General features: G+C 54.5%; 5 protein-coding genes across 5 annotated transcripts; 4 read left to right on the plus strand and 1 right to left on the minus strand.

Annotated features, from left to right (window-relative positions):
* Positions 1–819: 819 nt before the first annotated feature.
* Positions 820–2,358, plus strand: P170DRAFT_21444 (Zn(II)2Cys6 transcription factor domain-containing protein). The gene has a single exon (XM_024842826.1). It carries the CDS (start codon positions 1,191–1,193, stop codon positions 2,319–2,321), a length of 1,131 nt encoding a protein of 376 aa, XP_024709914.1. The 5' UTR covers positions 820–1,190; the 3' UTR covers positions 2,322–2,358.
* A 113-nt stretch (positions 2,359–2,471) lies between these two features.
* On the plus strand, positions 2,472–4,862 carry P170DRAFT_460708 (acyltransferase family protein). The gene is made up of 2 exons (XM_024851961.1): positions 2,472–2,562; positions 2,624–4,862. The coding sequence occupies exon 2, from the start codon at positions 2,887–2,889 to the stop codon at positions 4,495–4,497; it is 1,611 nt and encodes a 536-aa protein (XP_024709915.1). The 5' UTR covers positions 2,472–2,562; positions 2,624–2,886; the 3' UTR covers positions 4,498–4,862.
* A 151-nt stretch (positions 4,863–5,013) lies between these two features.
* On the minus strand, positions 5,014–7,597 carry P170DRAFT_452341 (WD repeat protein). The gene is made up of 4 exons (XM_024851260.1): positions 6,566–7,597; positions 5,899–6,499; positions 5,764–5,835; positions 5,014–5,707 (listed from the first exon to the last, which is right to left on the minus strand). The coding sequence occupies exons 1-4, from the start codon at positions 7,331–7,333 to the stop codon at positions 5,289–5,291; spliced, it is 1,860 nt and encodes a 619-aa protein (XP_024709916.1). The 5' UTR covers positions 7,334–7,597; the 3' UTR covers positions 5,014–5,288.
* Positions 7,598–7,753: 156 nt separating this feature from the next.
* Positions 7,754–9,178, plus strand: P170DRAFT_432239 (putative pantetheine-phosphate adenylyltransferase; the record flags this gene model as incomplete). The annotated part of the gene is made up of 1 exon (XM_024848220.1): positions 7,754–9,178. A coding segment is annotated over exon 1 (931 nt), but the record flags the coding sequence as incomplete, so codon positions are not given.
* A 1,194-nt stretch (positions 9,179–10,372) lies between these two features.
* Positions 10,373–11,911, plus strand: P170DRAFT_470073 (F-box domain protein; the record flags this gene model as incomplete). Its single annotated transcript, XM_024852705.1, has 2 exons — positions 10,373–10,712; positions 10,779–11,911. The coding sequence occupies 2 exons, from the start codon at positions 10,373–10,375 to the stop codon at positions 11,909–11,911; spliced, it is 1,473 nt and encodes a 490-aa protein (XP_024709918.1).
* Between the last annotated feature and the right edge of the window lie 453 nt (positions 11,912–12,364).

The raw sequence follows: 12,364 nt of genomic DNA on the forward strand, positions 1-12,364 counted from the left end.
ATAGCGAGCAGCGGACGACGGCGAAAGAGGCGACAAAGCGAGCAAAGAAAGGATGGCGGAGGGAAGAAAGGAAAAAGCGCGAGATGAAGCAAAGGAAAGAAAAGAAAAGAAGGAAAGAAGTGAACGTTGGGCGGATTGCGCGTTCCTGATTGGCCCGTCGGGCAGCATACTTCGCTCTGCTTTTCTCTCTCTTCCTTTCATCGTCTCCTTCGTCTCCTTCATCTCCTCTTCTCTCCATCATCGCTTTCTGTTGGTTCTCTGTCATTACTGTATCACTCTCCCCTCGTCCCTGCAATCAGATCGGCCCCTGGAAAACCGCATCCGATGCACGAAGCCGCGGCTCATCAGCGTTGGCTGCGCAAACGAGCTCGGACTGACACACCCGAAGCTGCGAGAGAACACCTTACGGTCTTCCCCGAGCAGCTTGGAGCTGTCCCCAGGATTTTAAGCTCTCACAGGAGGATGCGAAGAAGTCTGCCCAGCCCGATTTGCACGTGCGACTATCTCGAGTCCAAATGTGTAGCCTTTTCGTGAAGCCTGGCGATGAGTCGGCGACACAGTGCGACCTCACAACGTCGTCTCAGGAGAAGGTGACTTAGATATTCATCCGTTCTGGACTTCGACCATCTTGTAATCCTGCTTCCTGGACCTGCAGCTCCCCGGAATTCTGCGCACGGGTATCGGAGTCAAACCGAAACATCGTCTTATACTGATCATTGGTCGAAGTTTATATTTAGGAAGACAAATTTAGCAGCAATCCCTAAAAAGGGGACAGCAGATGTGCTGATCGGCTACACACAGTAAGACATCGATGGCCTAGAACCGCCATCAGTCGTCTCGTGCACGTATCCGGCAAAAGCTATCCATTCATTATGCTGTCTCCCTCGCCGATAGAAAGCAACTCTGACAAAAGTCCCAATTTGTGCGACAGTTCATCCAGCGGACGGGACTTGATTCCGGTCGGCCTGGAGACTCTTTGATGGCCAGGGAGGGACCGATCCGATTGCGCAGACGGCACCGATGGTTCCCCCGTGGGGAAGCTGGCCTCGTCGACCTCTCCTGAAGTGGGTTATGTTTCATATACAGATTCACCCCAAAGAAGGGTTGCAAACAAAAAGTCAACTCTCGCACACCAATTGATTTCTATTCATTCACCCATCGGATCTTCTCCCTAAAGCAACCGAGGAAGAATGGATAAACGGTTATCACGACAGGCCTGCAATCGCTGCCGTGGCCTCAAATTGCGCTGCGATCGCAGTGCTGCAGCAAAAGATTGTCGTCGCTGCCTAGCGGCCAGGGCGACGTGTGTCTTCAATCCGTCAACTCGTGGGCGTCAACTTATTGGCGGCAAGCCATCACTCTCTACGTGTCCGACTCGCAAAGAGCTGGAACCTTGCAACTCTACTGAGGACGTATCCATTTCCGAGTCCCTTATCAAGGGCCCGGAAGTGAGTTCAGACACCTGCATGGGGGGTCTGCCGCCATGCTCTCTGTGCCAAAATGTCCAAGAATCGAGCTCCTTGAATACAACCGCATTGGCCCCAATTCCGTTGACAGACGTCGCCTTCTCCAACTTTTATTCGGCCGGGGAAACACTGAGCAAGAACAACAGAACTGAGATGGGCTTTCCCATGAATCCTCCCTCGCCACAATTCGCCGACAGCAATGTGGTGACACCCATGCCAGACCCGCAGACCCATTTCCAGGTCCAGTTCATGAAGGATCTCCTAGCGCTGGATATAGAATTGATCCAGCATACTTCCACCTTGATCGTTCTGACGGAAGACGGCCCCTCGAAAGCCTTCGTGGATAGAACATTGATCATCGCACAGCAAATGTTGAAGATCTTACATTGGGTGGAGTGTTGGGCATCGCATGCCAGCTATCCGCAAACCTGGTGTCTGTATCTACCCGAGCCATTGATACCTTCAGGATCGGGGCAGCTAGAGAAGCCTATCGATCAGGCATCGGCAATACATGTCCTGTCTACATATCTCCGCCTTCTCGAAGTCTATCAAAATCTTTTCACGCGGGCGGCCAGCAACTATAACCCGGTCGTTGCAAACGGCCTGCCGAATCTCTTTCCCTCATTTCATATTCAGGAGTGTACTGTCGATAGACTTGGTATGCAATCAGGGCTGTCACTTCAGTCGACTATGTCATTGTTGGACCGGCTCAGCCACACGGTGCAGCTGCTGGCGATGCCCTTCATCGAGGCGAACGTAGTAAAAGCCATGTTGGCAACAGCCCGAGAGCATGAGCTTCAAATGATGCAGAATTTTTCTCAGCTGCAGACGATAGTGTATGACAATGGGCTCTAATTATTTCGTGGATCCAATTCAATAATTTCAATCGTTGGGATCTGGTGCATTGCAACGTAGTGCCAAAACACATGATCGGCGAATCCCCCGGCCCTCCGAGCGGCAGAAGCAGCCACGTCCACTCCTCCTCCCTCCCTTCGATCTTCTTCATTTCCATCTCCCTCCCTCTCCGTTCAATTCCCATCGATCTTTCGTCTCGATAAGTCGACACTTGAGGCGGTACTCCTTTTATGGTGTCCAGGTAAAATGCTGTGTCTCATCGCTGCTTAGCTCCGCTAACTCAATCGCCCGCCGCCTTGAAGCATGCTGCGCCTACCGTCCTTACCCCGATGAACTGCATCTAGATACCTAGAAAAATAGACATAGACATCGTCCGCATTTCAGCATTTGATTTCTGGCATTGGTTTGTCTACTGAGCTGTTTTCGCGCCCTTTGCCGTCCGCGGTCCACCCTGGTTCCCCGTGTTACGCAATCCTCATCCCAACCGACTGGGCAAAACAGCAGAGAACACCAGTCGCATTGCACCTCCACCGCTCGTCAGATTCAATTCCTCCTCCATCTCGCCATGTCGCAACTCGACAAAGACCCTGAGGCATCGCCGGCGATCCATAATATCCCGCTGAACGATCTAGAATCGGGCACCCATCGCTCCCCGCATTCGTCGTTAAACTGGCCGACTCTCGCCGAAATCTCGCCGTCGCACATCTGGCCCCCGCAAGCCAAGCAGTTATCCGACAACTGGCAGGAATACCTGGAAATCGCTGCTGGAAAGCTGATTCTCGCCCTCACGCCAAGCTTTCTTCAACACTGGGTGGGTGGCGAACCGCCTAAACCGGCCAAACTTCATGGAATTGCGGCGCTGGATGGTCTGCGCGGTTGGGCCTGTCTGCTGGTCTTCAACTTCCATTTCCTGTTTACATATACGTGGAAGGTCGCCCTCGGCTGGGGGTTTAACAACGAAAATTGGCATCTCTTTCAGCTGCCCATCATCCATGTGTTGACCTCCGGGCACATAATGGTCGCCATCTTCTTCGTTATGTCGGGCTACGTGCTTTCTTATAAGCCTCTGAAAACGATCCGCGGCCGGTCTTGGGAGCAGACGTTCACGGTCCTGGCCTCGTCTACTTTCCGTCGGGGACTGCGCTTGTATGTCCCTTCAATTGTTGGCATTCTACTGGTCATGGTGGCTGTGCGCCTGGGTGTGTACAACTACTCGCACAAGGTGGTCGAGCAAGGTCTCACCATCCTGGGGACCAACGAGCAACACCCTCCCGTCATGAAATCTTTCACCAAGCAGTTCTGGGACTGGTACTTGACGGTGGTGCAGCTGATGGATCCGTGGAACTGGGGGCTTTACTACAACTACTATAATCCGCATCTGTGGACCATTCCGGTCGAATTCCGCTGCTCCATCGTTCTCTTTCTCACTCTCCTGGCTACATCCCGAGTGGCTACTCGTGTGCGCGTGTCCCTAGTTGGCATTCTCGTGTGGTTCTGTATGCGATGGGGCCGATGGGACGTGGTCCTGTTCCTCTCCGGCATGCTCATGGCCGAAGCTGACCTGATCAACGGAACTTGGGAGCGTCCGGCGGCGAACGAGAAGCCATGGAGCCACCGCTCCCCGTTCAGGCAGAGCGCATTATCTCGTCTATCGGGCCGGAGGTTTTGGATCGGACTGTTCTTTGTGGGCCTCTACCTGGGCTCCGCCCCGAACGTTGGCTACAAATGGACTCCCTTCTACATGTGGACCTGGAAAGTCACGCCCAAGACGTACCCCGAGCCGCACCGGTTCCCTCAAACCCTCGGTGCCGTCCTTATCGTCTTCAGCATCAACCACTCCAAGGACATTCAGAAACTCCTCACCCACCCCCTGTCGCAGTATCTCGGCAAGATCTCCTTCTCCTTCTATATCGTTCATGGCCCCATCCTCCACTCCCTGGGCTACTCCCTCATGCCCAACATCTGGGCCCTTGTCGGCAAGGAAACCAACTTCCAATACTGTCTCGGCTTCCTGATCGGTTGGCTCATCTGCCTTCCCTTGTCCCTGTGGGCCGGCGACGTCTTCTGGCGCGCCGTCGACGTCCCCAGCGTCAAATTTGCCCGTTGGGTCGAGGACCGCCTGGTTATCAAGACAACCGCGGCGACGAACCAACCTCCAAACCCACATCTACAATGATTACCCTTTTCTCTATATCCCACATTTTCGGCGGAGCTTTCTCGGTCGTTCCTTCTCCTTGAGTTATTCCTAGCCAGCGCGCACACTTACATCATACCATATCCATCACAGCAACAGTGCAGTACATATTCAATTAAAGCAAATCGCTGGACGATTGACTTTGTTTGTGTTTTTTCCTTCCCTTTTCGGTTTCCTTTCCTCCAGACGCTGAAATCACTCCCGGTTGTATTGTCAAATTTCTCTCTCTGTCGATTTACTTACATCATTGTATGTTCCATTAATCGAGGTTGATACATGGGTGTCTCATTGGCTCGGAGTCTCCATATAAGACCCGCTTAGATAGCATATATATATACCCTTCTGCTCCAATGCAATGTCATAGTACTAAAAAGACTGCATCAAAAACAACTAAGTAAACAAGTTTCGTTGTGGAGGTTAAGATTTGTTCATTCAGTCGTTCACTCGTACTATACCATACCATATCATGACAAAGCTCGACAAACTCCATGATCAAGTGAAAAACATCTAGATACTTCATCCGTGCAAATTGGGTGTCGGAGAAATAGAAGAATCAACAGGGAGGGATTCAATGCCAATGGGAAGAAAATAAAAAAAAAAAAGGGGGGATGAACCAAATATGACAGAAAGGAAAGAAACAAAAAAACACGAGGCACCTCGGTCTAAACTAGAATGCAGGGGCTAGATGCAGTTTTGATTCTTCAGAGTCTTTTTTTCCCTCTCTTTTTGTCCAGTCCTTTTTGGGTTTTTTCTATCGGTTGTTTTTATGGTGCTCATAAAGCCACACCCCAAACTCCGCGGCCACCGCACACCCCTAGCCAATCCCGAGGGTGCCCGGAGGGAGTGGTACCGCCCTGAGGCGACCAGCTGATGTTAGACACTTCATAGTCACATTTCCAGGCGGCAGCGGGGCCGCGCTCGGAGGTGACCGAAGGCGCGCCGGGGGTATGCACGGCGGGCGGGACGGGGGCAGCGTTCTGTTGATTGATCAGGTCCCAGAGGAGAACAAAGCAGTCGTCTGCGCCGGAGGCGAGCACGCCACGGCGATTGGGAGACCATTCAACGGAGTTGAGGGCGGCGGCATGCCCTTTGAGTTCGAGAAGGGCTTGGCCAGGTTGGCGAACGTCAAGCACGCGCACGATGTTGGAATCCTGAGAGAAGGTGGCCAGGAGATGGGCGTCATGAGGAGAAGCTAAACGATCATCAGAAACAGTTCTCAAGATGGATTCTTCATGTGGGAGTCCTTACCGGCAATTCGCAGCAGAGGCGGAGGCCATGTGGATGATGGAGCCGAGGGACTACCATTTCCAGGGCTTATCACTGTGTAAAAGGCAAAATTAGTATTTGACGATGCAGAGAGGATAGATGACAGTGAATAATTACGTTTTTCATTCTTGTCCGTCGGCTCGTAAATGATGGTGCTGTGCTCTAGACTGCGAAGATCGAACATGCGCACGCTACCGTCGGCGCCACAGCTAACGAAAACATCAACGCTGTTTGCGCAGAAGCGGACGTCGTACACTTCTTTGTCGTGTGCGATCAATTGTGTTTTAGCCGTAAGGGTAGGGATATCCCAAATGGTGCAGGTGGTGTCAATGCTCGACGTGATGATCAAGCTCGGGGAGATGGTGTTCCAGTCGAGAGAGGTGATGGGGGCGGTATGCTCAGGGGACTTTGAGTTGGACAACAGCGCCAGTGGAGACAGCTTGGCAGCAGGCAGTTCTCTTTGGTTTGCCGGTCGCGTAATTGAATTAGAATGTTGCAGGGGCGTGGTCGGCAGGGACCACAGTCGCAGATGGTCGCCCGAAGTCGCCAGGAGATCGGTCGACTGCTTCTGGGACGATGGTGGTTCCCAGAGAATTCGTGTTACAGGGTAAGAATGTGTGGCTTCCGCAGTCTTCACATAATCCAGTTTGATTTCACCGGCTGCAGCGTCAGGCGAGTCGGGATCGGGTTGGGTCCAGTGGGTATCGATGATTTGTATCTGCAAGAGGTTAGCACAACAGGCTGCAGTGCAAGTTCAACGGAGAATAATCAAAGTTTCGCCTACATAATTATGGTTGTCCTCCAGATAGCTTCCCAAGGCCAGTTTGCCTCCGAAGGAACTGGAGCTTCCCGTAATGGGCCACTTACACCAATCCACGGCGTAGATGGGCCACGGGGCAATGTAGTTGCTGTTGGTCGGCACTTGATTGTCGCCAGGATTGGGCAGCGACCCGGGACTCATGAGCTGATCATTCAGCAGGTCTCCTGATGGCCGGATATCCGACAGTCCAAGAGGAGAGTATTTGGCGCCTTGTGGAGTAACCGGCGGGAATGCAGCGCCGGGGGATGAGCCAAAGCGCGCGGTCTCCGACAGTCCGTGCGGCTTGTATTTCGACTGCTCCACACCCGCGGGGCTGGAACGGGAGTGACCATGAGAATTGGTCATGCCGGACCGAGGCGTCGTCGGAGGGGGTTGTTGGGGTTGCGGGGGTGGTTGCTGTTGCTGTTGCTGCGGTGTCGACAACTGTGGCAGCGTAGGGAGAACAGATGGGGCGGTGTTCACAGACATTGCGGGCGGGCGGTTGACGTTGCCCGGCTGCAGCGCTCCAGGCAGAGCTCCTCCGGCGTTATTTGCGGCTCCAAATTGATTCGGTTGGGCATTCGTCGGGTGGAAATTGATCGAGGGGGCATGGTTATCAGCACCGGTCGCAAATTCATGGGACATGGATTGCCGCTGTAGCGAAGCGCCGCCGGAGGGGATGTGAAGCTCCTCCGGTTGGCGACTATACATAGTGGCCCGTCGGGGATCGTAAGTTGGAGGGGGGTTCGACATGACGGTCGTAGATGAACTAGTCGTTCCAGATTCGTTTCGATAGAGGCTCAATGGATAATCACAGTGCAGTCGGATTGCGACTCCAGCGATGACTGTCGGGGAGGCAGAGGGAGATCAGGCTGGGTCTAGGAGAGGAAAAGGGCATCGACTAGAGGAATCCGACTGCACTGGCGAGAGGTGCAAGAAGGATCATGCCCAGACAGGGGGGGAGGAGGGCAAAGAAAGAGCGGAAAGAGAGGAGATCAGCAGGGGAATGAAGGAGAGGAAGGCGAGGACATGGCAGCAAGGAAGGATGAAGCGGAAGTCGCAGTCTCTCGACGGCGAGGGTCTCGTGCCGCTGACTCAGCCGCGGGGAAGTCGTCTTTCTCTTCCGTTCTTCTCTTCTATACTTCTTCTACTCTTCTCTCTACGTCTTCTCTCCCCGTCATCCCTGCCTGCTTTCGTTCGCTAGCGGGCTTCGTTTCCGACCGTCTTGTTTTCCCGCCTTTTTCTCACTGCATCTCCGGCTTTCACCTCTCCACGCTCCGTCGGTCGCTCTCTTTCTTCTGCCAGCTCCCCGCTGAGCTCTCCCCGCAAATATGGCAGCTTCGTCCGTCAGCCAAACCTCGGCTCTACTGCTGCTTCCACCCCCACCATCTGCTTCATTTGAACACTTCCAACAGGTTTACGAATCCGTTCTCTCCACAGTCTGCTCCCGACTCGTGCAGAATCTACAAGACACCCACCGAACGGCTATCCTGGATATTGTGCTGGCTCTGCCTGGTCTGCAATCGTCATCCTCTCAACCTCGGTCTCGGATCTTTGGAAGCCTTCAATCTTGCTTGGCCAACCTATATCGACTGCTAGGAGTCATTTCCGTGGAACGAGGTATTGAGCTGGACGTGTCCGGAGGCATCGATGCGCGAGTAGTGTTCCTCGACTTCGACTCGATTCACCGACCGACCGAACAATCGCGCGAGGGCTCCTCTATTGGCCCAATCGTTGATCTGCGGACGCTGGCCGAGTCGGCACGTCTGTGGGATTGGGTTTTCTTCCCGGATAACCACGTAGGCCAGACGCTGGCGACGGATTTCAGTAGTATCTATTCCCAGGCCAAGGATCCCAATGCCGGCGACGTACATCCTATTCCCGGGGCGCCCGATTGGACACCCTTCGATTCCTTGTCAGCGTCAGAGGATACCTCCGAACCCAAGGCACATTACTCGGTTGTTGTGGGTGGTACTTTCGACCATTTCCACATCGGACACAAGTTTCTACTCACTGCCACGGCGCTGGTGTTGCAACCCCTCCGGGACTCGGGGCCAGCCGAAGGATCGATCACGGTGGGAGTGACGGGGGACGAGTTATTAGTGAAGAAAAAGTATGCCGCATTCCTGGAGAGCTTCGACGACCGATGTAAGAGCGTGGCGGACTTCCTCTCGGCCATCATGGAGTTTGGTCCCCCAGATAGTACGGCGGGGGTCCAGCAAGTGAGCCAGCCAGGCCCCTTTGGAAAGTATATGCTGGTGAAGGTTCGGCCCGGTTTGACATTGCGCCTGGTCCAGATCACCGACGTATTTGGGCCTACCATCACCGAGGAGAGCATTAGCGCCCTTGTGGTTTCCAAGGAGACTCGCGCGGGAGGTGCGAGCATCAATCAGGAGCGCACCAAAAAGGGCTGGCACGGCCTGGAGGTGTTTGAGATCGATGTGCTCCTCATGGGCGGCGTGCCCGCTCAGGACGTCGAGGACTTTGCCTCCAAACTAAGCAGCACCGAGATGCGCCGGCGCCGGATGGAGATGGCCAAGAAATGACATGACTAGATTAATCCATGATTTATTGAAACTAGACGCGGGAAGCTGCTGGTTCTTCCCTGCAGCCATCAGATCCGGTCACTTTTTTTTTTTTTTTTTTTTTTTTCTCTCTCCCTCTCGTCTTCTTCAGTCTCTTTTTTTCTCTGACATCCCCCTGGACGACAGGGTCTCCGGTGTCACAATTTCTCCTGTATATCCCGTACGCACGACCGCCAGCAGCGCAACAACAACAACACACACCTGCGTCCATTCCGGTCTGGGAAAGCGTCAAACGGGGATGAGGTCGACATGAAGAGATGTAATCCAACGAAAGTCCCGAGCAGCCGATACCGTGGGACTTAAAGATGGGGGCCTGAACCGCTGCACCAAATGGCATTGTTGGCCACGACTCCGATCCTCTTCTGCAAACTGTGGCCAGTCGATCAGCGTCGAGGCGGGGTTTGGCAGCCGTAGGCGTCTGCAGGCAAGTCGGAGTCTAGTCGATTGGCTTTTCTCCTTGTCGCATCATCGCTGCGCCCCCCCTTCGTTGCCCTCCCATCACCCCCCTCCTTCTTCTCGTGCCTCTCTACCAATCCCTCTACGCCGTCACTCTCGTCTCCTGCAGGTTCGCGCTGGATAACCGCATGCTGCTTCAATCATGTGACTGCTGTGTCGTCCAATATCACCGTGTCCTGCGCCGAAATCAGGCGAGTTCTGCGACGGGCGTGGTTGAGTCTGATACTGACGACGATCGATGTGGGACGCTCTAAATCTTGTCAGACATGTCGCCCTCCAAGCGCTGTGTCTGTGACCGTCTGGGGAGTCGAAGAGCCGATGTATCACTCGCCTTGCTCTGTCCTGCTGCTTTCTTTTTCCTTTTTCTTTTTTTCCTGTTTCTCATTTATTTTTCCCTCCCCCTGTCGCCTTTTTTTGCTTATTTTGAAACATTTTTTTCTCCCTCTTCCCTGGCTCCTGCCGACGTCTCTCTCGTCATTTTCTTCTTATTAACCTGCCGTCCGTCACCACTTCATCTCTTCCTCTTTTCTATCTCCCTCTCCTACCATCGCACTGTCTCTTTCCATTCTCCTTTTCGCTTTCTCGCTTACTCCTAATCCCTTCATCCGGCTCGTGACCTGTCTTCTGGCTTCCTGGATCACTCGCTTCCGGTGCGCCGTCAATTCCTTTTCTTTGCGGGACGGCCACCTTTCCATGTGGTTGCGAGTGCCCCAAGCAGCCGAACACGCGGCTGCCTCGCGAAACGAACACGATGGATACCCCACGGCGCATTGACGACCTCGCCGACGAACTCATCAGTGACATCCTGTCCTACCTCCTGGGCTCGGAGTCCGTCGCATACCATCCTCACGATCCATCCCGCGGGCCCAATGGCAGCTCCCGCACGGCGTATGGCGAGAAGACGGAGCTGGATCGGTTTAGACTCGTGTGCCGGCGGTTCATGCGCATCGGGACGCCGCGAAAGTTCCCCCGGTTCGTTCTGCGCTTCTCGCGGGATGGATTCCAGCGGCTGGAGGATCTTCTACACATGCAGCTGGCCTGCCATGTCAGATATTTCACGTACATGGTGCGACCCTTCTACCAAGGAAGCGGTACCGTCTCTGCAGACCCGTCCCCATTTGCGCCCTGGTTCCCCTCGAACTGACAACCCCGCCTAGGCTGGTCCCACGCCCTGACTACTGTCGAATCGGAGAATCGCCCCGTCGCGCACATCCACCGCCGCCGACTCCACGATCAGAAATCCATCGTTGACCGAAATCACGATCTGGCGCTGTTGCGACGGGCCATTGCGGCGTTCCCTGCCCTGCAGCAGGTGAAGCTGCTGCGGCTGCAGGACGAGGCGGACGAGGAATTGCTGGGATACCTCCGAGATTACTCTCTGGAAGAGGACGCTCGATTGGATTGGGAGTCGGCCTGCACGCGCGCGGTCACCAGCTTGGGAATCTCCCTGCTCGATTCGAAATGTACCTCGGTGCGCTTTGTCGCCCCGCAAATCAGCCCGGAGGCAACGGTCCGACTTCTGCAAGCGCCCCCGACGATGCTGTCGGCCCTGGGCGCGCGATTGACCAGTCTGGACGTCACGTTTCACGCGCGCGCCGACATGACCACGAGCATGGAGACGCTCTCCCACGTGTTTTACGAGTTCTTCCTGGCCGCCAAAAACCTGACGGCCATCCATCTTGGCTTCCCCGCCAACCTGCCGCTCGACCTGTCCCTCGAGCGCATCTTCCACCGCCTGCAATGGAAGCGGCTGCGCACCTTGAGCATCCAGGGCTGGCGCCTGGGCTCCGACGAGATCATCGCGCTGGTCCGGCGCCACCGACGACCCCTCCGCGACCTCAGCCTCGCCAGCGTATACCTGCGCGCGGGCGGCCGATGGTGCGACGTTCTATCCGTGCTCCACGACGAAATGGACCTCCTCGAGCGCATTGACCTGCGCGAGATCAACTACGCCGCCCAATTCGATGCCGACCACCACTCCCACCACTACTCACCGCTCAACGGCAACGGCAACGGCAATGGCACCGGCACCGGCGACGGCGCGTTCGACGGGCCCATGCTATCCGTGGTGGCCCAGCCGAGCCCCGATCTCCCGTCGCCCGATTACCTGTCATTCGCCCCACGCGGGAACACCCGTCGGTCCTTCACCGACGCCACGCTGGAGAAGCTCCGGGTCCTGACGGCCGACGATCTCGGCGACAACGGCGCCAGCGTGCATCGAAGGCAACGATTATTCTGGGAGGCGTGGGTGCTGTCCAGTTCACGGAATAACATCCGTCGACGGTTCTGAGGCACGAAAACACAGCAAAGAAAGAAAAGTGGATAGGGTGGGTGGGGTTATAATTAGTCGACGATACATAAATACTCCTTTTTGTGGTTTTTGAATACAACCTTTTTAACGCAATGTGGTTTCTCTATTTTCTTCCCCCTTGCAGTTTTCACTTCCACTTCCTAGGTATTCACAGTCGGTAGCTGATAGGTAGCTGGCAAATAAAAAGAAACTGGTATCCTAAACAAACCTAACACAAACAACGCAGATATTCAGAGATGAGATGCAGAGATGCAGCGCCAAGACTTGCACGATGGAAAGTGGAACGAACAAAAGGGAGCACACACAGCACAGCACGCACAACTGAACGGAATTTCAATCATGAAACATCCACCAGGAAATAAGAAAGAGAAGTGGAAGCACATGCATGCTCGGGTCTATCTATATATACTTTCTCTTCAAAGCAGGCAGGTT

This window comes from Aspergillus steynii (assembly GCF_002849105.1).
Source record: "Aspergillus steynii IBT 23096 chromosome Unknown P170scaffold_1, whole genome shotgun sequence".
NCBI classification, from domain to species: domain Eukaryota; kingdom Fungi; phylum Ascomycota; class Eurotiomycetes; order Eurotiales; family Aspergillaceae; genus Aspergillus; species Aspergillus steynii.

What these genes read in the sequence shown, in the direction of transcription:
- P170DRAFT_460708 (XM_024851961.1), top strand. Translation starts at nt 2,887, where the DNA reads ATGTCGCAACTCGACAAAGACCCTGAGGCATCGCCGGCGATCCATAAT.
- P170DRAFT_452341 (XM_024851260.1), bottom strand. Translation starts at nt 7,333, where the DNA reads ATGTCGAACCCCCCTCCAACTTACGATCCCCGACGGGCCACTATGTAT. An exon ending in TGGAGGACAACCATAATTAT is followed by an intron (nt 6,500 to 6,565) that starts GTAGGCGAAACT and finishes AACCTCTTGCAG; the next exon opens with ATACAAATCATCGATACCCA. An exon ending in GACGGACAAGAATGAAAAAC is followed by an intron (nt 5,836 to 5,898) that starts GTAATTATTCAC and finishes CCTTTTACACAG; the next exon opens with TGATAAGCCCTGGAAATGGT.
- P170DRAFT_21444 (XM_024842826.1), top strand. Translation starts at nt 1,191, where the DNA reads ATGGATAAACGGTTATCACGACAGGCCTGCAATCGCTGCCGTGGCCTC.